Genomic DNA, 25,167 nt, shown 5'->3' with positions numbered 1-25,167 from the left:
GCTGCTCCTCCATGCAGGTATCTAGTATGAGAGGATGTGAAATATTTTTTGCCAGGATTGGGCTCAAAACCCAAGTCCAAAGTGATTATTATTTACTGTAACATTTTAAAACTACGGGAAAGATTGGATGTTGACTTTCTTGTCTTTTTCTCACATGGACATCTTGATTCTTACGAATATGTCAACATGGTTCAAATAATGCGGCGCTATTCAATTATCAAAATGAAGATCTCATCGCCTCACATCTCATATAAGTCAGATAATGCACATGGAAAGACAAGATCAAATAAAAACACGGATGTTTTACTTTTAGTTTGAACAGTGTTCTGAATGTGAGCCACAGACAGTTGTCACTTTCAAAATTTACCTTTAATGAAGCTGCAGTGTAACATCCAGATATGAAATGATTTCTGTAGAGTACAACAATGGAGAGCAGATCTAAAGCAAGATATGAAAAACTGTATTTAAATAAATGACAATGGATGAATTCTGTGACATTTGTTCCACAAAAATGTGTTGAATCATGTTGGTTAACAACGCCTTTATGGGCAAATATAGCTAGAATAATGTTCAAGAATTGGCAGTACTTGGAATGTGTTTAATGTAACACAAGCAAATATTGAAATGGTTTTAGGTTCACATCACTTGACGGATAAGAGGAAGAAGTATACACAGAAGCTCTTGGTATTGTTAATTTGACTGTCTCTTGGGTGACTATTTGAATGCAGAGGTTAAAGCAACACAACAGGATTATGAACAGTAACATCACCCTCGTGCCATTACAATGAAAGATGCAGTGACAATAATAAACCGAATGTACCATGTACCCTATTCATCAGTGTGTGTGACTGGTATATTTGGTCTTATTGCTGTGCTGTTCAACTGCATGTCAGGACTGCAACACGTGAACCACTGAGGCATTTTTCATACAACAAGATGTGGGCATATGTCTTTAATGTGTCAGGAATTAAATGATTATAGTTGATGAATGTGCGGTAACTGTTAAAATGACAGTGACTGCTAACAGCTGGATAAGAAAAGGGACTTTCATAACAGAATAATCATGTGGTCATTTCATTTTGGCCCTGCAAAAACCTTACGTAACTTTGGGAATATCAGGTAGATCTGAGTCATGACACACAAGATCAAAAGGAGATCACTCCGAGTCCTCAAGGGTAAAAATACCATCCTACCTCAACACTCACTCAAATGCAAACAGCAAGTTGAAGCAATGTAGTATTATAGTTTAGTATACTCACTGTACATTGTCTGGTTATAAAACTTAAGTGTAAATGAGATGACATGATAGGTTTATGGGAAACATACTTCCCCTGAAACTGATCAACAAATAAAAGATCTTGTCTGCCTCACACCGAGACAGAGAGTCAAGGAGCTGTGTGCTTTTAATAACCAACAGAATGCAGTTTAACATCAGGCAGCAACTTCAAGATATACCGAAGCTACTGTCCGCTGAAGGATATGGTGAAAACTGGCCAACCTGTACAAACACACGGTCACAGATAACTTTCTCTCTCACACACAGTCACACACACACACACACACACACACACACACACGAACACACACACACACACACACACACACACGCACGCACACACACACACACATGCACATACAGTATCAAATGAAAAGCTAACATCCAAAGTGCATTATTACATTAGCCCTGTATATCATAACAGATAAACACAATACATCATATACATTTCCTTGATACCAACGTCATGTAAATAAAGGTTTCTCTTTTGGTTTACAAGGAACAGCCGACCCCTAAAAGGTTTTATTGCCAAACTATTGAGAAAGTCCATGGCAGCCGTTGCATCGAAAGTGCTTCTGAGAGAGATGGAAGTGAGTAGTCTTGTTATCATATCTTTATATAAATAACAGTCTTTGCTGGCAGGCCAAGTCCTCACCTGTAAAACATGGTGTTGACAGCATTCTTCAAATATGATAATGTGATACCATTTCCCTTTTTGGTAAATTTTTGAAGCAGTAGCAAAAAAAAAAAAAAAAAAGGTCAAAGACCAGTATCTTTATGTATGTGGTGTGCCTGCTCCATGACAAGGTTAGGCTACAGTTACTGTAACTGAGGGACTGCTGCGATGGTGATCAACAGTTTGCAAGATCTTGGTATAATAGGCCTGTAAAGATGCTCCGATCAAGAATTAAAGATACTTTAAACTGCGCTTAAATGTTGGGGTAACAATCAGAATTTTGTTTCCATGATTTTTCTGTGACGCTACAGCACAGATAGACAGCAGTCTCTGAAGGACTCTTAATGCCAGATAGTACAAGAAAAACTCATAATCTTCAATGTGGCCAGTTCATACAATCAAGAAAAATGCGTAATCAAATCAGGTGCATCAATACATGTTGGTGCCATAAACTCTTTGGTTTGAGACCCGCAGCAACCTCTGCTGTTGAACTGGTAGTGGAAGGAAAAAACTGTTGGCTGGTCATGTCAAGGTCTTCCAAGCATAGGTCCTCCTCTTTCAATTAGATGGAAAATGCACATTTTCACATTCTTTGGTCCTTTTTCATAAACAAGAAATGAAAAATAGGTAGTTCAGTGAAGTAACATAGTCCCTGTTTTCCATTGGTTCCATGTGGTTGCGTTGACGTCTTCCTGGAAGCCGATCACTATTTGAAATGAAATTTTTTGGGGGCATTGTCTGATTGTAACTGGTGCAAAAAACGGGAAAGGAAAGGATCACCATGAAAGTCCAAACCCTTTCCTTCTTTCACACTTACACAACTAAAAGCAAACACCTCAAAAAGTAACAGACATAATTATAATGAACCATGTCACACCGACTACTCTCTACCTCAGTTCATCAGTTCATCAGTGACAGAGACTAAGCTCTTTTCGGACCAAGCACTTCTTGCACTGGACCACACAACACCAGTGGAAACGACACAGACAGTTCTCCTCAAACACCACTGTTTCCTCCCTGTAGCCACGCTCGCAGCACAGCAGGTCACAGCCGCTGATGTCCATGGCTGTGCTGTTGCACATGCGGCCTCGAGTCCCAAGTGAACCCGTTTTCCGATTCGCAAGGCAGAAATCGGGCGACTCGTCTGAGTAGATCAGATCCTGCTTATCCGGTGGCTTTATGTTCTGGCCGACTGGGATCAGGGTCTTGCCGTCGTTGCCGCCCATCACCTTGGAGGCGCCATTGAAGCGCTCCAGCAGACGGTCGCCTACCTCACGGAAATGAGGCATCTTTTTCCAGCAAGTGCGCAAGGTGCACGAGCCCGACAGTCCGTGGCATTTGCACTCTGTCCTCATGTAGAGCTTCACTGCCTGGGAAGGGAGAGTGTGGAGGAGAGCGTGGGTGCAGGGTTTTGTATGGTGGGAGAGAGAGGGGAGAGGTGAAGGAGGGCAAACAGGTGAAAAGAAAAAGCAGAGAAGGAGAAGGTTGGTCAAACAGAAAAAAAGGGGGTAAAGACTTGTGTTAACCTTGTACCCTGAAGTGAAGCAGAACTGCTGCTTTTGACAAATAACAAGTTCTCTAAAGCGGTAATTTATTATTGTGTTTTCATGATATATCACAGACAAAGCCACCGGATCTCACACACACACACACACACACACACACACACACACACACACGCACGCACGCACAAACGTACATACACACACTCAGACACACACTGATAGATAGGTAAGATAAAAGCAGACGCTATTCAGAAGGAATTTAACTCCACAACCCCCCTCTCTCGCTCCAGGTTGCCTCGGGCCTTCCTACATCTAACAAGCCTTGACAACAGATCATTCACTTATACTGCACATAATTAACCCATCACATACCCACACAAACAGACACACACACACACACACACACACACACACGCTCGCACACATACTTGCAAAATGTGTATACAAGTACACATGCATGCACAGCCTATATCCCAAAATCCTCTCTTCCTCTCTACCTGCCTTTGACCCCAGCTACAGTGAACTCTGTAACTCTGTGTTTTGCTTGTGCATGTGTCAACATTTCTGCAGGTGGGTGTAACAAACCGAGATCAATAAAACACTGACAGGTCAAATGGTAAATGTCATCTTATAGCTACACTATAAATTAACGCAATTAACTCATATGAAAGGCTGCTAGTTGTTCTTTCTGTAGCGCGATGACTTGCCGTGGCCATAATTCACTCTGTGTCCGCACGAGCAACAAAGAGGAACTTTACACTTGAACAGGGGCTGTGGAAATGTAAGAAGCTACCTGCCTCGTAGGCTTGAAAACAAAATGTGTGGCACGTTCTTGTTTTTGTGTTTCAGAAACCTGATTCTTGTCAGAATATCGTCTTACAGCGCTACACAAATATGGCCAGGGGCGATGTCTTTCCCTTTAACGTGTTCGTGGAATGAGGAATATTCCAGAGCAGTGAAACATCAGGCCTCTCTGCATTAAGCACAGTAGTAGTAGTATTAGTAGTTTTTTTTTTTTTATGAAATACATTAATGTTGTGGTCAATTTATTCTTAACTCTACTCATTCAGAACTGCGGAGACATACTCTGGCATTCATTCTCAGACTACTTCTTACCAGCCGCCCAGCCTCATTGTTGTGCAGATCAATGAGCGTCCTGATGTCGCTCTTGCCTCTTCTCCTCTTGGCATCCATAAACTGTTTTGACTTTTCATAACCAAACTCCACATCATCTCCGCAGCCGCCCCACTCCCACTTGACTCCATCCCCCGAGGAGGAGGAGGATGAAGGAGGCCTCGGAGGTGCTCTGTTCCTGGTGGCCTCGCAGCCGCACTGCAGCAGGTCTCCCATACTGCAGGCCTGGGTCACAGCATGGGTCACCCCGGCTGCCGTGATGGCGTAAACAAACGCTGTCTCCCGAATATCTACAATGGAAGAGTCAAGCAGAAGAGGCGCCAAATTGAAGAAGTAGAGTTATTTAAGATATTCTGATATCTAATGACACAGAGAAATATATGTACAGTGCTGTGAAAAAGTATTTGCCCCCTTACAGATTTCTTTTGTTTTTGCTTTTTTGTCACACTTAAATGTTTCAGATCATCAAACAAATTTCAATATCAGACAAAGATAACCTGAGAAAAATTATTTATTTATTAAGGGAAAAAAGCTATCCAAACTAACCTGACCCTATGTGAAAAAGTAATTGCCCCCCCTTGTTAAATCATGAATTAACTGTGATTAACCACATTTTTTGGAAAGTTGAGTTCAATTTCACTAGCTCCACCAAGGCCTGGTTACTGCCAGACCTGTAGAATCAAGAATCACTTAAATAGAACCTGCCTGACAACATGAAGTAAGCTAAAAGATCTCAAAAAGCAACATACCATGCCCCGATCCAAAAAAATTCAAGAACAGATGAGAAACAAAGTCATTGACATCTATCAGTCTGGAAAGGGTTACAAAGCCATTTCTAAGGCTTTGGGACTCCAGCGAACCACAGTGAGAGCCATTATCCACATATGGAGAAAACATGGAACAGTGGTGAACCTTCCCAGAAATGGCCGGCCAACCAAAATTACTACAAGAGCGCATCGACAACTCATCCAGGAGGTCACAAAAGAACCCAGAACAACATCTAAAGAACTGCAGGCCTCACTTGCCTCAGTTAAGGTCAGTGTTCATGATTCAACAATAAGAAAGAGATTGGGCAAAAATGGCATCCATGGGAGAGTTCCAAGGCGAAAACCACTGTTGACCAAAAAGAACACAAAGGCCCGGCTCACATTTGCCATAAAACATCTTGATGATCCCCAAGACGTTTGGGGAAATATTCTGTGGACTGACCAGACAAAAGTGGAACTTTTTGGAAGGTGTGTGTCCCATTACATCTGTCGTAAAACTAACACAATATTTCAGGAAAAGAACATCATACCGACAGTCAAACATGGTGGTGGTAGTGTGATGGTCTGGGGCTGCTTTGCTGCTTCAGGACCTGGACGACTTGCTGTAATTGATGGAACCATGAATTCTGCTCTCTACCAGAAAATCCTGAAGAAGAATGTCCGGCCATCAGTTCGTGACCTTAAGCTCAGGTGCACTTGGGTTATGCAGAAGGACAATGATCCAAAGCACACCAGCAAGTCCACCTCTGAATGGCTCAAAAAAACAAAATGAAAGTTTTGGAGTGGCCTACTCAAAGTCCAGACTTAAATCCGATTGAGATGCTGTGGCATGACCTTAAACAGGCCGTTCATGCTTGAAAACCCTCCAATGTGGCTGAAATAAAACAATTCTGCAAAGAAGAGTGGGCCAAAATTCCTCCACAGCGATGTGAAAGACTCATTGCGTGTTATCGCAAACGCTTGATTGCAGTTGTTGCCGCCAAGGGTGGCACAACCAGTTATTAGGTTTAGGGGGCAATTATTTTTTCACATAGGGTCAGGTTGGTTTGGATAGCTTTTTTCCCTTAATAAATGAAATCATCATTTAAAAACTGCATTTTGTATTTTCTCAGGTTATCTTTGTCTGATATTAAAATTAAAATGTGATGAACTGAAACATGTAAGTGTGACAAAAAAGCAAAAATAAAAAATCTGTAAGGGGGCAAATACTTTTTCACAGCACTGTATTTAAAGGATTATTCATAATCTCAGTTTAAACAGGCCCACACCAAAACTCAAAACAGAGGACTGGAACTTGCCTTCATTCCCATAATAAGTTCAACATTTTGGAGAATGTGCTTATTCATACTTTGCACAGGGTTCAACATTTTTTATTATGATACAGTGATAGTACAATCACATGATAAATACCCACACATTACAGCACATCACATTCAGACATCTGTTGATTTTTTCACTGACACACGATGTGGTCTTTGTATTTGATCAACCACATGCCCTCCCCAATCAATCGCAGGATAACAACTAGGAAAAAGAAAGAGCTCTACAAGTGCAAGAAGCTAGTTTCCATCCATCTATCCATTCATCCAGACATCTGTCCTTCCATCCAGCCAGTCAGTTAATCAGTCGATATCTCTGCTACATGGAACAGGATGAAAGCAATCTCAAGCGTCGCTGGATTGGTAGTGCTGAGAGGGCGGCTAGTCCTCCGGCTCTCTCCCACGTGCACACACATGCACGCAGTCATGCACTCATACACACCACAGCTGCTGGTTTATTTCAGGCGCAGAGCTTAACACTCCTGGCTAAAGGCATGTCCAACCACAACTGCAAATTGATCGTCTGTCCTCGCCAGTGGCTTCAGCATCATTCTCACCCTCGGCTCAACACGTCTTTATCCTCTGTTATTGCAGCTATTGTCATTCAGTCCACAAGAAAAGTGCAGCTATGAAAGAAGCTGAGAATCTGTATTGTCAGGAACAAAACCTGACGTTTGTTACTCTGTGCCATAGAGCTCCAAAAACTATTGAAGACTCATAGACGAACCACTCAGCTGCACCACTGAGTTCTTTCCTTAAGATGAACACGGCACTGTAGATTGTTTTCAGTCAATCTTGCATACACCGTCCCGCTGCCACTCACACTAAATGCATATTAATTCCTAACAAATGCACTATTTATTCCTGTTTGAGTAACGCTCGCTACAAACTATAGTGCCCAACTGTTTTAGGAAATTACGAAGCCTTTTCCAAAAAAGAGACATGTAACCCGTTTAGAGATTTACGTCAAAAAGACATAAAATGAATGCGTTATAAGGACGAGAAGAAGAAGAATAGCCACTTGTTCAGCCATTGTATGTGTGTGGAGACTGAGCAGAGGACTTTTATTTCTAAGAGCTGGAAGGCAGTGAGCGTGCAGTCACCACCATCAACACTGCCAACTCCATATCGCATGATTCAGTGAATGGGATTCATTAGGAATGGTAACACACACACACACACACACACACACACACACACACACACACACACACAGAATGGATGGCGTGCGACGAAACCTGCACACCCCAGCATGCCGTGATATCAATACCAGCTGTACACCCCAACACCCAGAGATGTCTCCAATGCAGGCAAATTTGTGTAGGTTTGTGTGCATGCGTGTCAATGCGTTTGTGTGTGTGACAAATACTGTTTAATGGAGATTTAAAGCATTTATGACATTTCACAAATAGTCAGTTTCTCTAATGTTTTTTATCTCATGGTTTGTATTTGATCGGGTGTGTGTGTGTGTGTGTGTGTCTGTGTGTGCGTGTGTGTGTGTGTGTATCTGTGTGTGTGTGTGCTGCATGCCCTTGTTACAGCTCAGACAGACCACACCTTACTGTTCCTGCTGCTCAGCAGAAAAGGGCTCAGATTTTCAGGAGCAGCGACAGTCTCAAATCAATGATGTGTCATCTTCAAAACATCCCTGGGTTTTTTTTTTTTTTTTCAAGACACGTGTGTAAAACATCAGCACACAACTCATTATTAGAACAATATGGTGATAGTAACACATGCCGTATCCAAACAAGCTGGGAGCCGGTCCAGATGTCCTCAGATGCACTGGTGAGACACTGCATTTAGTAGGCAATCTGCAGAAGACAAATGTCATTTTGATGTGTTTAATTATGTCTTATTTCTCCTATTTACCACTAAACTTTTTTTTTTTCCCTGGTAAAAAAAAAAAAAAAAAACGGTTCCAAAAGGTGTCAGTGACTTGGAGCAAAATACGATCCCACTAAGAGTGTACAAAGAGAGAAGTCAAACAACAGGAAATGAAAACAACAGAGCACAGGGTTAGAAGAGAGAGAGAAAACAGAGAGAAGAGTATTGTTATGCGTAAAAGTAGCTATCAAAAATCTGATGATTTGAGGCACCCTGTTTCATATTTTCCTCGGAGACATGAATTCCAAACAAATTCTCTGCCACGGTGGGTGTCTGGGCCTGTCTATGTCTGCTTCTAATTCCAGAGGTCCCTTCTGCAAGAATTAGCACATATTCTTTTAATGCTCTGACTTTAGGCCAAGATACAAGGGAGGTCTGGTACCTTCAATCTGAGACAATGACCTCACAGTCCAGATAAGCAGAGGTTAAAAAATGTTTTCCTATAAAATCAAGTGCTAATTTTGTGTGACACTTGCAGCAACTGATGATAACATGCAGTGCTTTTTTTCTTTTTTTTCCAAATGCACACAGACAGTCTGCACTGTGGGCTGTGGAAAGGCTCCAATACATCCTGCAGTATCTAGTAAGTAAGTGGCTGAGTTAGAGGACAGATGGGGACCTACTACTATAATCTCAGGTGTATGGAAAGAACACTTATCTACAAAACCCAACATTACAACATTTGGAGTGAATCCATTGATTATATACTATACTATCTGTCTGATCATCTTCCGGGCCTTATCTTTTGATATGTTTGGATCTCTTTTTAAAAAAAAAAAAAAGAATTAATGCATGTAGGTTTTGGGTCTTTTTTTCAGTTGGTCTGTTTTTTGATTGGGTCCAGAATTTTAGACTCGTAAAAACCTCTACATCTCACATTGAGATGAGGGGCAAATTACTGTGCCACGATGGTATAAGTGCTCATGTGTGTTAAATCCATTTCTGCTTAAAGCAACTGGTCAAAAATTGGACTACAACAAACTGGACCATAAAGCAGAGTGTTGTGCGGGTGTGGAAACCAAGCCACAGGAGCACCTTCTCTCACTGACTTCAAAACGCAACAGCCTGACATTGATTATTTGATTTATTTAAACCTAATGTCTGACACTCTCAGTGTACTTGCCAGGTTTGTGACACAAAATCACATAAGTCAAACCTTGAAAGTGTTTTCATTATCATGTCAGCGTTGATCACTGCTGTCTGACAAACAAAGTAGTTCTACTCACTTCATTTAAAGTACCAGTTAAAAAGGCCACAAGAAAACACAAAGCGTGCAAAGGTGTAAACCTGTGTCAACATGTCTGTATACCTGTGTGCAAGAGCATTAATGAGAAAATTCTGAAATTTCTGACACGATTGATGACTAGTTTAATTAATGTGCAACAATTGTACAGCCCAGAGCAAGAGCCCTTGTTTATTCTACAGCAGTATAATAGTCCATGCACACACACACACACACACACACACACACACACACACACACACACACCCAGATACACACACACACACACACACACACACACATTCGTACACACAACCTATCGGGACTTTCAAAGAAAAGCCGCAGCATCCCTTCTGTGACTGCCAGCATCACGGTATGCTGGCTGGCTTGCACTGCCTGTCATGACCGCTCCAGGGTCTGTGTGTTATTTAAACAGAGATCAAGGAAAAGAGGATAATAACTACCATTTAATGACGAGAAACCAGAAATTCAGCCTTGGTTTGGAGCTGACTGTACGTGAAAGGTTCATGTCCAGAGAAAAGAACATTTTGATTCTGATGCAAAATAAGTTGTCATCCTTGTGTCGACATGTTCATTCATTCACACTTTTGGCAATAAACGTGTGAAATGGCAGTAATGTTGTGAAATCTCCTAAAACCCCTGTTACACAAACACATACACACACACAAATATTCCCACACCTCACATTTTCGGTCTTCAGTCAAAACGTAAGCATTTGCACGGTGCCACATGAATATATGTGTGTTATCTAATTTCCATGCAGCTGGATATGTGACGTATCCATTTTCATGTTCATCATCAGAAACATTGTAAGGAATGAAATACACACACACACACACACACACACACACACACACACATACAAACACGCACACATATGTTACCTGTACTGTTATCAAATTAACTTCTTACTCCACTGAGAAGCTACAGTCTTTTTTCTAAGTTAGACACACACATTGACATGCAACACCAATGCCACAAAGCAAATCCCATTTCTGAGGAAGCACATAACAAACACAGCACATAACACAAGTGCAGCACGGTTTATGTTTGAATAATGGCTGAAGATAGCCTGGAGATGTTTTTGTAGAGTGGAGACAGAAAAAAAAAAAAAGAAAAGATGGTTCAGCCAGTTTGGTTGTGCTCCAGACCCAAACACCCCGTGGCTTTGTTTTCACTGTACAGTTAGGAGGTGTGTGTCAGTATATAACCCTATCACATAAAACTCTAAACAGAGGTCAATGAGGTTAAGTAAACCACTTAGAAAGAGAGTGCATTACATAGAAAGGCACTTTTATTTTGACATTTACTGGTACTAGTTCATGATAAACAGCCATTAAGAGCAGATCCAGGTAATTGAGGACAAAGACTTCAAAACAGAGGAGCACTTTGGCCTCTCTTATAGACAGGCAGGAATTTATGATTAATTGCTAGTCTGTCTCCTACTGGTAGATTCTTGCCTCCTCTCCCTCTCTTCTCCTCCTTCTTTCTTTCTCAATTTATCATTCTGCCTTCTTTCTTTTTTCTCCCTTCTTTATTTCTCTGTCAGAGACACTGGCAACACTGGTGGTGTCATAAATTCAAATGAGATAAGAGACAAAACAGTATGCTCTTTAACCATGTCAGTTTCAGCTGCACGAGGTACTGACAAATAATGTTTCTGATGGTGAGAAGCCGAACTGTGCTCATGTGGGTAGCTGATGTGCTTTAATGTGGCCTGCTGTTACTGAAATGTGTGGTTCAGGATATTGTCTTAGTGCAAATGTAGCTTATGTGGTTAAGAGAGAGGAAGCTTTCAAAGCATTTCTGCATTAAAACTCTCTAGTTCGGAGATGAAGTATACAATTATTTTTGACTGCAGGGACCCACAAAACAGGGGCAATGTCTAAATCACGAAAAATGTCAAATTACAAACTTTTTGGCTTTGTCACAGCAGAAAGTAATAAGTACCACCTTAAACTTAAATGCTAAATGTTAGCTGTGCAACAGCTCCACACTGATATGTATCTTTCCAATGCAAGAAACTGTTAAAAGTTTATGTAACAGTCAAACATCATATTAAAAATATTGTACTTCCTTTGGGGAACTTGGAATTTTAATGTAGTGTTACGCCAAGAATTTATCACAAATTTTACAAAATGGTAAAGTTGTAAAGATTGTAGATTGAAAATTACATTTCAGTCTCCACTGTTGAGTTATGCTATGGAAAATGAATTAAATCAAAAAACCATGTGCCACTTCCTCGTGATGTTACTGGAACGAGAAACACAAAACTTCAACACGCCCATACTCGTGCAATGAGACCCAAAATGGATTTAATAACATGTCTGACACATTTTTTGTCGTGTATTAATATTAGTTATTGCCTGTTTGTTGACTATACACACAGATAAAGGTCCTCTGTATTACCAGTCAAAGAAGAGACAGGCAGCTCTCTATGAATCTAATCATATGAGAGAAAAGCCAACACAGTAATTGCAAAAGACCCAGCGCTGACCCAACATCAGTTATATTACAGACTTCAAAGAGCTGGACGAAGATGTCAAGAGATCTTCAGAGAGATGTTAAGGGAACAGGCAATCTTAGCTGATCACTTCAAGCGTGCCCAATCTGATGAAGAGGAGAGTCAGTCAAGTGTGAATATGTCTGATCTGAAATACAACAGCTGCCCTTGTCTGTTGTGCTGCCATCAGACAGGGATCTGACCTCAAGTTGACGTAAGGCCGCCGGCTGCGGTCATGAGGTCATGGGTTCAGATCCTAAGACACTCGTGGTTGAAAAATGGGGCATGACAATGTTTTTAATGTCTTTTTTTAATCCAAGAAATCCTATGAAAATCCTATGAAAAGCTTTTGGAAGCACTGGTGGAGAGCGCAAAGATGATTATGGGAATTTATTCATATCCAAGTGCTTTCTTGCTGTGAAATAAATGAGAAGGTCAGTACCACTCTGCCTGTCTAATATCTGGCTACAGTGCCAAGATATCGCACATAATATCACATACATGAATATATATCGCGGTGACCCCAGGAAGTCACTGCAACTGTCCATGAAACAATCCCACACATAAATCCCTTTAAAACCATAAATGATCCTATTTTTCCTTCTATTTTTGTACAGATTCAAGAAATGGGATATGTTCATCTGTGAGCTTTTGAGGTGCTGGTGAGTGGATTTTGTTACCTTTTGGACGGAACCAGACTAGCTGTTTCCCCGTTTCCAGTCTTTACTCTAAACTAGCTAATAGGGTGTTGGCTACAGCTTCTTACTAGTGGTATTGACATTCTCGTTTAATTTTCCACGGGAAGCAAATAAGTGCTTTTTCCAAAATGTTGAACTATTGCTTAACTGGATATAAATGGCAAATCAAACTAGATATTAGGGGTAAATGAGAGATGGGAAAAAGAAGGACACAAGTGTTGCTATCCTATGAGCAAAACTGCACACATCCATCCCTCCCTTACTCACCTTGCTGCAGTATTTTGCCAAAGTACTTGTTGTGGCTGGTGCAGTTCCACCGGCGGTACCTGAACTGGTATTGGCACTCCCTGACTCCCAGCCTGGCCCCTTTGGCCACCTCACTGACAATCTCTGGCTGAGTCTGGCACAGCTCAGCCTGCTTCCCTGCCAGACGCTTCGCCTTCCTGCAGATACTGTTGGGGTCCATCACCAGCGGACTGCCCACCGCCCTGCAAAAGTTTTACACAAAGTTAGAGAGGAGGACAATTACAGAGAAATATGACAACAATAGAAAAGTTCACCGTGCTTTTTTTTGTTGAGCAACACCTGTTAACTGAATCACACAGTAAACAATGTGGCTGCACTCATCAGCAGCCACGAACCAAATGCAAACTAAGTTTTTTTCTGCGGCTGCTTCGCCTGCCAACTCTGCCCACCACATCTCAGCCGTGGCGACAATGTGCCTCTTGAATAGGCACATGGGAGACAAGAGAGCACAGAGTTTCCCAGAGGCATCTTCTGACGTCACATTCACAGTCTGTGTTTTGCTATTGGACTACACTTGGAAGAAGTGTGTGGTCCTCACAAAGTTGGAAGTCACACAGTTGGAAGTCTCTTAACAGACAGGCCGTTTACAGTTGATCTTAATGCTAAGTTGATTTTGGTGAACCAGAGGGCAGACTTTCTAGATTTCCAGATGATACAGCTTCTCTGGAGATTTTTGTAGCAGTTAAGGACTTCAGTGCTTAAACCACACATTCTCCTCGAATCAGCCCTCCGTAAGACGTTCCCAGATTAAAACCATCTAAATGAGAAGTCGACATATTATATTACAGAGACGAAGAAGAAAAAAAAATCCATATTTAAATGTGTAGTGAGATAAATGAAGCATGCCTCGTGTAGTTCAAATATTTAAAACATTAAAATATATATACACATACGGACTGTGGACCTCCTCAATAGCTTTGACAGATGAGTGCATATAATAAAGATAAATAGTTTATTCTTACTCTTAATGGGAAAGAAGGACTTGGCTCTACCACTTTGAAGCAATGCCAGCCTCTGTGGCCACTTCAGTGGTATAACAGCAAAGTGGCTTTATAAGATGACTTTATTTCCATTCTTTTCCTCTGCTTCTTGCCTTAGCAATCAGCCACTCATCCCCTCCATGCTGTTAATGTTATGTACATTCAACTCCGTTTCTCACAACCCTCCTTTGTCATTTACTTCATTTACTCTATCACATCTGCAGAGATTCAGGGACTTTTAGTCCATAACTGATCCATAACATTTCCCATGAAATAGGAGTCAGAAGGGTTTACATGACACAGAGAATGGGAGAGAGCAAAGGACTACCTCATAGGTTTTCATTCAGCCTTGTGCCTGTTAATCGCACCGCCTGTCATCTGCTTCAAGAGTTTGTTTTAAGAAGCAGAACAAACACTTTACCATCCCCTCTCCTGGCGGTCTGATACCGAGCAAGACATTTGCACACACACACACACACACACACACACACACACACAGGCACGCACATTCATCCTCTCAAACTCCTTCCCAGTGTTTTTGAAAACCTATCTAATTTTGTTACCACCAGGACTTAGATATATATGACCATGGTAGATGGCATGTATCACAGTTATGGTTTCCTTGTAATCCATTCTAATAATTCAACTTGTCTGAAAATTAGCAGTAATCCCACATAATCAGCCGTGACATGTGGTGTATAATGTAAGAACCTGCAAATTAGAGTAAAAAAATAATAAATGCACTTGCACATAGGCACACAGACAACTGTGTGCATCAGAGCGTGTATGGACTGTCTGCACAGTCACGCACACACATATCCGTATCCACTCTCCAAGGACACCCACTGATTCCTCCTATGATTATTGAGAGTGTATTGACAATATCGCTATGGAAACAATGTAGTATTTACAGGTGTTCTATGTGTGCAGTGTGTGTTTGTCTTTCTTTAAGCGTGTATGTGTGTGGTAGTCACACATAATTAAATCATACAGACAGTCTCTATGTGTTAATTAGCAGGTACATGTACAATACTTAGCAACACACACTCCCTCTCAACAACCGCTTATTATCTACCCACTGCCACCAGGAAGCATGTGTGTGTGTAGGTGGGCATGTGAGTGTGTGTGTATGTGTGTGTCTGTGTGTGTGTATGTGTGTGTCTGTGTGTGTGTATGTGTGAGACACAGAGAGTGTAAAACTGATGTCCATGCATATAAGTGTATTTCCATGTAAAATGTTCAATTTTTCTCTGGATGTGAGAGAGAGAATTGGCTTGTTTGTGCCTTGTGTGTGTTTGCAAGTGCGCTTGTGCGTGTGCATGTGCATGTGCCAGGGGCAGCTCTGGGAAGCCAGCTCTGTCAGCAGCTCACAAAAGCCAGCCTGGTTTTTATAATGGGAGGTGTAGAGTTGTAAAACTAGCGAATGTACTGGATGGAGTTTTGTTCTGAGCCCTGTATCACTGTCAGAGAGAGAAAGAGAGTCTGGAAGTGAGAGACAGAGACAGTTAGATGGTGTCGACAGCGTGAAGAAACTTTCCTTCTGCTCTTCTTTAGCACAAAAGAAAGTAGTGCAAGGTGGACTGGTGAAAGAGATACAGCAAGACTGCATCTGGTGGAAGAGCAGATGCAACTAATAACATTTATAAAACAGCAATTTTTTTTTTTTACAATCATGCACTTTGTAATGAACTGTGGTTCTTGATAAGATTTCTCCCTGGGCATTAACTCTTTTGTACTGCACAAAAACATGCAAACCAATCTGTAAAATGTTGTGCTGGATCTCTTTAGAATTTATATTTAGTAGTTAATTTTTTTTTTTTTTTTGCTTTTGGTTTCTTCTTTGAATTGCTGAAAGCAGCCACAGTCAAAAAAGGGGAGTGCCATGTCATTTTCCTCTTTACCTCAGCTCACACTCTCAGTCTGAATCATCGCTTAATTTTGGTTGACGGCTGTTCTGATAATCTGCGTTGGACTGTCTTAGACAGAAGTTAAGAAATGGGGCACGATGAGGAGAATGGGAATGTGGGAATGAATCTGAAAGGGAAGTGAACTCAGGTGGAAAAGCACATTGCTGGAGACATACCCTAAAATGGGGTGCATTAATTGGATAACGGGATGACTGTAGGTGCCCAGCATTCTTGCCCTTGTTTGGAGAGTGAAACATTGAAGTGCACATCTCTGCGAGGTAGAGTAAAATAGGGGAGTACTTTGTCATAGACTCCAAAAAGTGCAGGTGTGAGGACAAGCAGGGAAATAGAGAATGTTAAAAAACATTAAGTAATGTCATGAAAATGACTAGGAGCACAGTGATCATTACTGAGAATACCAGAATATGTCATTCATGCATGTCACAGCCAGTGTTGTCTACTTTTTTACAGCAGCAGTTAACACAACAGTGCACTGATTAAGATCTGACTTTCCTTGTGTCATCTTGTCATTTTTCTTTCTATTCTTATTTGGTCGGTTAGAAATGTAGCTGCTGAGAATAACTGTACACTGTATACAACTGTTGGCCTGAGCTCAAATCCTGCAGGAACGGTCTAGTATGTCTCCTGCTCTGTCGTCTTCTGCAGTCACAATGAAAGTAAAACTACTTGAATGAATGGACTGACTCTACTGCACCATATACAGATCGATGTGACCCTCAGCTCAAACAATTACAACAAGACGCTCCATGTTCATACATGCACGTACATGCAGTTTGCACACACAATTTTGCATATACACAAGCGCGCACATTTATCTAAGCAGGTGCACTTGCTACAGTGCAGACTTGCAAAGAGATAAAACCTCACATATACCTGTGAGAGGGAACTTCAAAGTCAGACAGTAATCAGATCCTTCCCATGCAAAGTTCCACTGTTCCCCAGTCTGTCATTTATGGTGCAGCTCCTGAGCAGATAACAGATAACACAACACACCAACAAGGATGTGCAGCCAGTGATATTATCAGGGACTTTAGGGAAACAATGTCTCAGATGAAAAGTTCTTCATCATGATAAAGTCTCAAAACAGAGACAGGGTCATACAGAGCAAGAGATAAAACAAGACAAAGTAACAAAAATAACCAAATCAAAAGCACTGATAGCACGACTCTCAAGTTGTTACCACCTGCAACAAGTTCACAGCTGGTCCGATCCAGAACTAAAGCTTTACCTTGTGGTTACTTGCATTGCTTGAAAAATGTGAATAAGGTCTTATTAGTGATATATTTTTACATTTGTTTCAAAAAAAGACTTGGATGAAGTGTTTTTCATAATGTACCGTAGCTGGAAATTTGGGGGGAAAAAATGAAGATATTAGAAATAGACGCCTTATTCGGTGTTTTCTGGGCCCAGAGGTGGGTCAGAAAGAGATTAAACAGTGGTGCTCAGAGCGACCTCAGGTTTCATAAAGGATCTCACGGCACCATAGATGAAGTGCTGTACTGTACGGGGCCCTTCTTTTTTTTCACTCCGCCCACGAATGAGTGAATTTCATCCCTCCTTAATCCCTCAAGTATGCTGGAGATGAAGAAAGTCACGACAAGCGCTAGTCTGAGACGCCAGAGTGAATATGAAAAGAGAAAAAAGAAAAAGGATAGAGAATAGAAACAGCTAGGGAGACATGGGAAACAAATTGTGGGGGGGTTAAATGTGAGATAAGGAGGAGACATAATGAGATACAAAGAGATAAGCAAGGTGATAAAAGAAATGAGGATGAAAATCAAAACACATGTAAGATTTGTCTGCAGTCCTAAACTAATTTCGAAGATGGATGGGAACAAATTTAGCAACTCCCCACCGTCTGTGGCTGGGCAGTGCGAGAGGGTCCGAGTACCATCAGCAGCAGCTTTTCAGTTATCCCGACACTGCAGTCTGGGACGTGTTGATCACTTTCAAACATGCCATGTTATTTTTGTTGCGTAAAACAATAGGTTGAGAACAATGAAATTTGTTGCAATAAAAAGTTTCAACACACTTAATTTGTAATGCACCCAATTTAAACAGTAGCAATAAAGTGTGACCAGCAGGAAACCAACAATACTAAACCAATTTCACACAAGAAAAACATCCACAGTTTGTTCTCTTGTAACAACAGTGACACACCCAACAAGCCAGACGGCCAAAGGATGAAAACTGTCAAAGAACAGACATATGCAGATGACAAAGAGGTTTAAAGGTGCATGGATGTACTCTGTGGTCTGTGAAGCTAAGCGCTAGATATGTAATATGGAAAGTACAGCTACGAGCCAAGCAGCAATCACAACAGCTGAAAAATGAAGTGCCAAAAACTGCAGTTCCTTGAATGGCCACTTGAGCCTGGTGCCAAAAGCATTTTTATTTATACAGTATGTTAGCACTAATTAGCAGGTATTAGTGTCTGCGCTCATCACACCTGGCTTGAATTAGTTTTGGATTAGCCTTAAAGCAAGACGCCCACACACCCAGTTGTGCTAACAATGCAAACAGGAGAATATGCTTGCCACAGTTATTAAACCACTCATTCTCCACCTCTGCAAATTTTTGGATTAGCCCGGAGTTAGGCGGAGTCAGACAAAAGATGGTGATGGTGGAGCAGCCCACTCTGAGCCTCAAAACCACTCTTCAGAAACCATGGGTGACGTCACGGAGGCTACTTCATCTTTATTTTACTGTCTATGCTAGGAACCCAAGTCATTATGAAGGCTGCTGTGACTGAGAAGAGTAGCCGGCATCATACCTACATAAGACTAAGTACAGTACCAGTACAGTAAATTACAGTAATTTATAGAGGCAACTACATTATCACCTTTATTTTAAGAATTAGTTTTATATATTTTTTTTTAACATGAATTAACAAATAACATAAGCAAGCAGTGGTAGTGAGCTGTGATACGCTAGCTACTACAATGTCAGTCAGTAATCACAGTCACATGGGTGTTTGTGAAATAGATGGTATGACTTCTTTCCCTCTTTCCAGATATTGGTAACTTGGTATTAATGGCTTCAAATGGGCTTCAGCTGTATAGTTACATTAGTATTGTGGTGCCTTGGATTAAACCAATGAAGGACTTAACGTGAGCACATTATTGTGCCAATAACAGAACATTTTACAGTGTCAGGGTCATCATTGTCAATTTTGCTGTCAGTCAATGTTACAACAAAATGTCAGTGGCCACAAATGGTATTTAGAATGAGAAACTTTGTGCTGTTATTTGATGGGAAATCTTGCTCACTCACCGTTGAAGGCAGTATGACAAATGGGAACAGGTCAGACAACTGTGATAAAAGTTTCTGAACAGTGCCAAAGAAAAGGAAAAAACTCAAAACTCTAGACGACAGCAACTCCTACTCCTATTCAGAACTCTGCAAGGCAACCAGTCCTAACTTTGCAAGCTAACGTTAAATCTCCGTCAGCTTGCAATGTCACATTTTCTGCCAATTCTTCCTCCAGTTATAGAGACATTTGAACATTTCTTGGACTATTTTGCTCTCTGCCCTGTATATATTTCTGGCACTGGAGTACATTGTACCACGAATGTCTACAGAAATGCATGCTTGCACACAACTGCAGACACACACGTACCCACATACACACATAAACATGTTTAATTCAGTTCTCTACCTGATGCCAAACCCACATCGTCATTTAATCTTTATCTGTACCCATCTCCCTGGTCCTGATTAGACATCTAGCTTTTCAGACTAGGAGTGGAGTGGACAAGATAAGATCTGTTACAATGAAACTCTCCTCTGGTGATGATGGCGGTTCTGACATACAGTGTGTGTGTGTGTGTGTGTGTGTGTGTGTGTGTGTGTGTGTGTGTGTGTGTGTGTGTGTGTGTGTGTACAAATATGTTCCCACAACTGTGTGACTGAATAAGTGCATTTTTACATCTCTGAGTGCATGTTAAACAGATTAACCAGGATCCACTGGTTCAAGATGTATTTGTACTGACATACACATAAACATACAAAGGGCAGAACTTCAACAGACACACACACACACACACACACACACACACACACACACACACACAAAACCAGTGTGTGTGTGCACCTGTGGGCCTGTGGCACGTTCCAGGAAGGCTGTCCGCCAAACTGGGGCTATGACAGACACACATACACACACACACACACACACACACACACACACACACACACACACACACACACACACACATACAAACACACTGAGCAAAGTTGGCCCTGCTAAGCACTAGAGTCAAAACCAGTATGAGAGAGCAAAGGCATTCCACACTCCTCTGAGTCTCCGAGCTGTGCTCTCTGCTCTCAGGCCAAATGATTAAAGCGCTCTAATCAGCAGAGGCTCTGAAAGGACAGCTATCTCCCAGCATTTCATCTCTCCCACCGTCCGTCTCTCACTGCAGCTCTCTCTCTCTTCCTTCAGCGACAACCTATCTATATGAAAGGTATTTTCCTTCAAAAGACAAGTATGACTAAAGACAGACAGAGATAGAGACATTCAAGAGGAGCGCGCATGAGACTGAGAAAGAGAGATGTACGATGGTATGTCCAGCAGCTTTCAACAGAGAGCATCATTGTCCTGGCAAACCAGGGAGCGACCCACAGGTGTGGCTTCACCCTAGCTGCACCACAGTTGGGCACTGTGTGTGTGTGTCAGCGTGTGTGTGTGTGTGTGTGTAAGTCTGTGCATGAATATGTGCGTATCGCGTGTCTGTGTGAGTGAGTGAGTGAGTGAGTAAGCGAGCCAGCGAACAAGTGAGTGAGTGAAAGAAGATGACAACGTATGTCAATGGGGATAAAGAGGAAGTAGGTGATTTCATGCTATTAATCCTCTACAGCTTCATTTAAAATAAATGTCCTGGGTCCTGTACAATGTGCTGCCAGTAGGAAAGTGACATAAACATTACATAAATGGGCAACAGAGTTATTTAGGCAGATCTTAACAAGTTAAGCCCTCTCTGTGAATTAAGCCCCATAAATATGAAAAGGTTGGTTTGAGTATGTGGCAAACATTTATCACTTATTTTATTCCTTTTTCTTTTTCCTCTTTCATTTGACCACACCATAGTGCTTATGTGAAACAAATGCTAATAATGGTACAATGATCCATAAAGGTTCATATAATTTTTTGTATATCAATTTTTTTTAAATCTTACATTATAATTTAAATTAGTTTATACCATGGCAGGATTTAGCCAGATTTAGCCCAAGTAAACCAAGTGTTTGAAGGCGGTGTAATAAATTACAGATCCCTCTAGGGACATTGTTTTTCCCTCTTTCTCTCCACAGCTGGGTCAAAGCACAGATCAGCACCCTCTGGTTAATCTGATTATATGTCCATACTAGGACACCCACATACCACAAATCCATCTTTTTCTCCCCATTTTGCCTCATCATCCACATTATTCCAGCATTCTTCATGCCAGATACCGGAGATTCTCAAAAAACTGCTCTGCAGAGTGGATAAATCTGAAAACAACAGCCTTGCATTTTTGAGTGGACAAGAAAAACAAGTTTTGGAAAATGATGACATAACAATGGAAATTGTGCGTCAGTAAAGTTAACAGGACAGCTAACCCTAATCTCTCTCCGTCTTTAAATGTCAATATACACGATCACACAGCGCACCTATTGTCATTAACCAGTATTTGTGTTGATTTACTCAACAACTTTGTGATTACAAAATTGTGATCTGATCAGTGTTGCGGCATAGGAGTTTCTATTTGCCTGGTCAACAGGTAGAGCAAAACATTGCATCATACTGATTCAGCTGACTGACAATGTATACAGAAAAATACACAATAGGAACAGATTATGAGTCCGGCTTAATGAGGACACCGTAAAGATCTGATGATGGAGAGGAGAGGGAAACAGAACAGAGGTTTAAACCAGCTGAGTAACTGCGCTGTCTGTCCCTCTCCACATTGTAACAGATGTGGACACACATCCTCTACAGCTGCCAGTCCATCTACCAGTCAGACAAGGACATACAGTCCACTTACACAGCCTCAGTGACACTACATCCCACATTGACCTTGACTGGGCTGTGAATGAACAGTGGGAGGATTCGCTGGAAAGAAAAAAAACAAAAAAAAAAAAACACAAAGCTTCACATTCAAACACTACTTTGCAGAAGTGTGTGTGTGTGTGTGTGTGTAAGGGAGAGAGAGAGTGAGTGAGAAAGAGATGAGGACAGAAACATTGGATGTTGTCTAATGAAACACTGCACACAAGACAACGAAAGCACTACAAACAGGCAGACAGACAGACAGACAGACAGACGGACACACAGACAGACAGACAGACAGACAGACAGACAGACAGACACACAGACACACAGACAGAGACCCACACGTTATCAGCAGATCTGCAGGGGGGTTGTCTGTCTGTCTGTCCAACTGTCACACACCTTGCAGAGCTGAGCCTATATGGATTGTTTTATGATGACATATCCACTGTGCCTAGAGGGCCACCTGACATTCCTTACTCTGAACCCCCCCTACACACACACACACACACACACACACACACACCATCAACACCCATCACCCTCCGCCATTCTCCCTCTCCTCTCTCCTCTGTGTATTACTGCAAGCAATGAACAGCAGACACCTCTTCCACCTTCCTGTTTCTCTCTTTCTCTGCCCTACTTCAGCCTGTGACTCTCTGAACACCTTATCCCTTCAGAAAAGATGCAGCTTCATGAACTTCTTCACACTGGGAACCCACATTACGCTGTCTCATTAAGACACACCGTGACTTGTTAGTGAATTTTTCAATGCTTACCAATTATAAATTGATTATAGGTTAATTGAGCATATAAAAGTTTTAGCATAATGTAATTTAATATTAGAAAAGCATAAACAGAAAAATGTGTTAATAATTGTTTGAATTTCTTGTATATACATTTAAATATATGTATTATTTTTAGGCTACATCCAAGCAACAGGAACTTATGTGTGTCATTACTGATTTCTCTGACTATTTGGTCATTTTGTTAGGACTCTCTGTATTGTGTCAGCTGTTCTCCTCACATCCTGCTGCTGTTGCCTTGTACTGTTCGCTCAGTTATGATGATCACAGTTGTCTTTGGACCAGGCTCTCGGGATATCCCGGGAACAATCTGAAGCAGTGTGAGTATTTAGGTGAAAAGCCGGTAAGCTAATGCTGAGTGATGGTGCTGTGGGTAATTATAGAAAACATGATTACGCCCCGTGTTTGTGCGCAGAAACTAAATAAAACTATGTCGGTGAGATCATGTGAATCTCAGTTTGACAGGAGACAGAGAGAGATAAAACACGTGGTAAATACACAACACTTACCACCACAGTCCGATGATATTGACCGGACAGAGCAAGATAAAGAAGAGGGCAAGTTGGATCCGTGATAGACGAACCGTCATGTTGAACGCAGCAAATCCTCAAGGAGATTCCCCAGCAAAGTTTAAACTGACTCAGCTCAGCCAACACCGAGTCGGATTATTTCTGAAACACATAGGAGGTCCTTGTTTTCTGACGGTGCGACTCAGCAAAATCTCACTGGAAACTGTCTGTCAACGAGAGCGCCAAAGGTTCATCATCCAACTCCTCTTCTCTCGGGCGCATCTTAATGCGCAGCAAAGATGGTCAAGAGGCTACTGAAGAGACGTCCGCTTTCAAAGGTGTGGTTAACCTCTTCATTGTCGTTGTGCTCTATCTGTCGCAGCACATTACATGTTTTCACCGCGGGCTGAGGAGGAAAGAGAGGACGACAGAGCAGTGGAGTCCTCCCTGAGAGCGAAACAGCCGCACGACACAGCTCCTGGTTGCGTGGATACTCGGAGTCTCTACTCTTTTTTTTTTTTTTTTTTTTTAAACGATAAAATTATATCAAAGACGAAGGAGAAGAGCGCTGCTGCCTTCCAATCAAATAAAAGAAAGTTTGGTTTTATGCTGGATGTTGCCGCGCTCTGAACTGACGCGCTGATGAACTTGGTGAGCCAGTTTTTCGGTGCGCACCGGCTGCAGGTAGAGGCGTCTGTGTGCCACAGGTCTGACGATGTGTTTTCTTTGGATGATAAAGGGAGGAAAAAAATGCTCTCGTCTTCTTCCACCTTAGTGTGACGTCGCTCCGGGCGCAGCGAAATCCTCGCTGTCACTCAGAGAGGGAGAGAGAAAGAAACTGCAATTAGTTTTAGGAGGACCCGGCTCAGAGCAGAAAGGGGGTAAACACATACACACACACACACACACACGCACACAGAGAGAGAGAGAGAGAGAGAGAGGAGAGAGAGAGAGAGAGAGAGGAGAGAGAGAGAGAGCTACCATACAGTGTGTTTATGGTGAACCTGAAATAAAAGCTTATGGACTCATATGTGAGTACAGGTGAGAGAGCACCTTTCAGATGATTGTGCCATCTGGATGCGTGTTTTATAATCCAGCATGTATAAACATTGTTCAAGAGAAAGAAAAAAGAAAAACTGTCAGTTCGTATCAACCTTTTTGTACACACAAGTAGCCAAATGTTAACAGCTGCCCTCAAGAGAAAGCGTGTGTGTGTGCGTCTGTGTGTGTGTGTGCGTCTGTGTGTGTGTGTGTGTGTGTGTGTGTGTGTGTGTGTGTGTGTTTAGGGACAGGGTAGTATTATCACCTGCCTGGCCAAGGGCATATCCATTGAAATTTAACACCACTGTACTGTAGTCGCCCATAAAAGCCCTGACACCCGACTTCGTTCCACTGCAGTGATGCAATCAATCACGAGTGTAACACAAGGCGAACTCACCCAGTCAAGTACCACTGTCTTTCCTGAAGGCCTCAGTTCCATTTACTAATGCACAAACCATAACTGTGGCTTTAACTCTCACCAATAAAAGGTCTTCACTGGAGCCAACTCTGACTGTAACCCCTTAACTTAAGGCTGACAGAAAAAGTCTTGACTTCCAAACTTTT

General features: G+C 41.7%; 1 protein-coding gene across 1 annotated transcript; it reads right to left on the bottom strand.

The window, feature by feature from the left end:
• Nucleotides 1–347: 347 nt before the first annotated feature.
• wnt6b (wingless-type MMTV integration site family, member 6b) lies at nucleotides 348–24,408 on the bottom strand. The gene is made up of 4 exons (XM_023424853.2): nucleotides 23,563–24,408; nucleotides 13,273–13,493; nucleotides 4,574–4,881; nucleotides 348–3,322 (listed from the first exon to the last, which is right to left on the bottom strand). The coding sequence occupies exons 1-4, from the start codon at nucleotides 23,640–23,642 to the stop codon at nucleotides 2,861–2,863; spliced, it is 1,071 nt and encodes a 356-aa protein (XP_023280621.1). The 5' UTR covers nucleotides 23,643–24,408; the 3' UTR covers nucleotides 348–2,860.
• Between the last annotated feature and the right edge of the window lie 759 nt (nucleotides 24,409–25,167).

This window comes from Seriola lalandi, unplaced genomic scaffold (assembly GCF_002814215.2).
Source record: "Seriola lalandi dorsalis isolate HSWRI2012SDOR001 ecotype SW California unplaced genomic scaffold, Sedor1 jcf7180002054758, whole genome shotgun sequence".
NCBI classification, from domain to species: Eukaryota; Metazoa; Chordata; class Actinopteri; order Carangiformes; family Carangidae; genus Seriola; species Seriola lalandi.
This window is presented reverse-complemented; position numbering and strand designations above follow the sequence as displayed.

Excerpts from the sequence above, each read along its gene's own strand:
- wnt6b (XM_023424853.2), bottom strand. The coding sequence starts at position 23,642 with ATGACGGTTCGTCTATCACGGATCCAACTTGCCCTCTTCTTTATCTTG. Across the intron at positions 4,882-13,272 it reads TGGCAAAATACTGCAGCAAG|ATATTCGGGAGACAGCGTTT; the intron begins GTGAGTAAGGGA and ends CTTCCATTGTAG. Across the intron at positions 3,323-4,573 it reads ACAATGAGGCTGGGCGGCTG|GCAGTGAAGCTCTACATGAG; the intron begins GTAAGAAGTAGT and ends CTCCCTTCCCAG.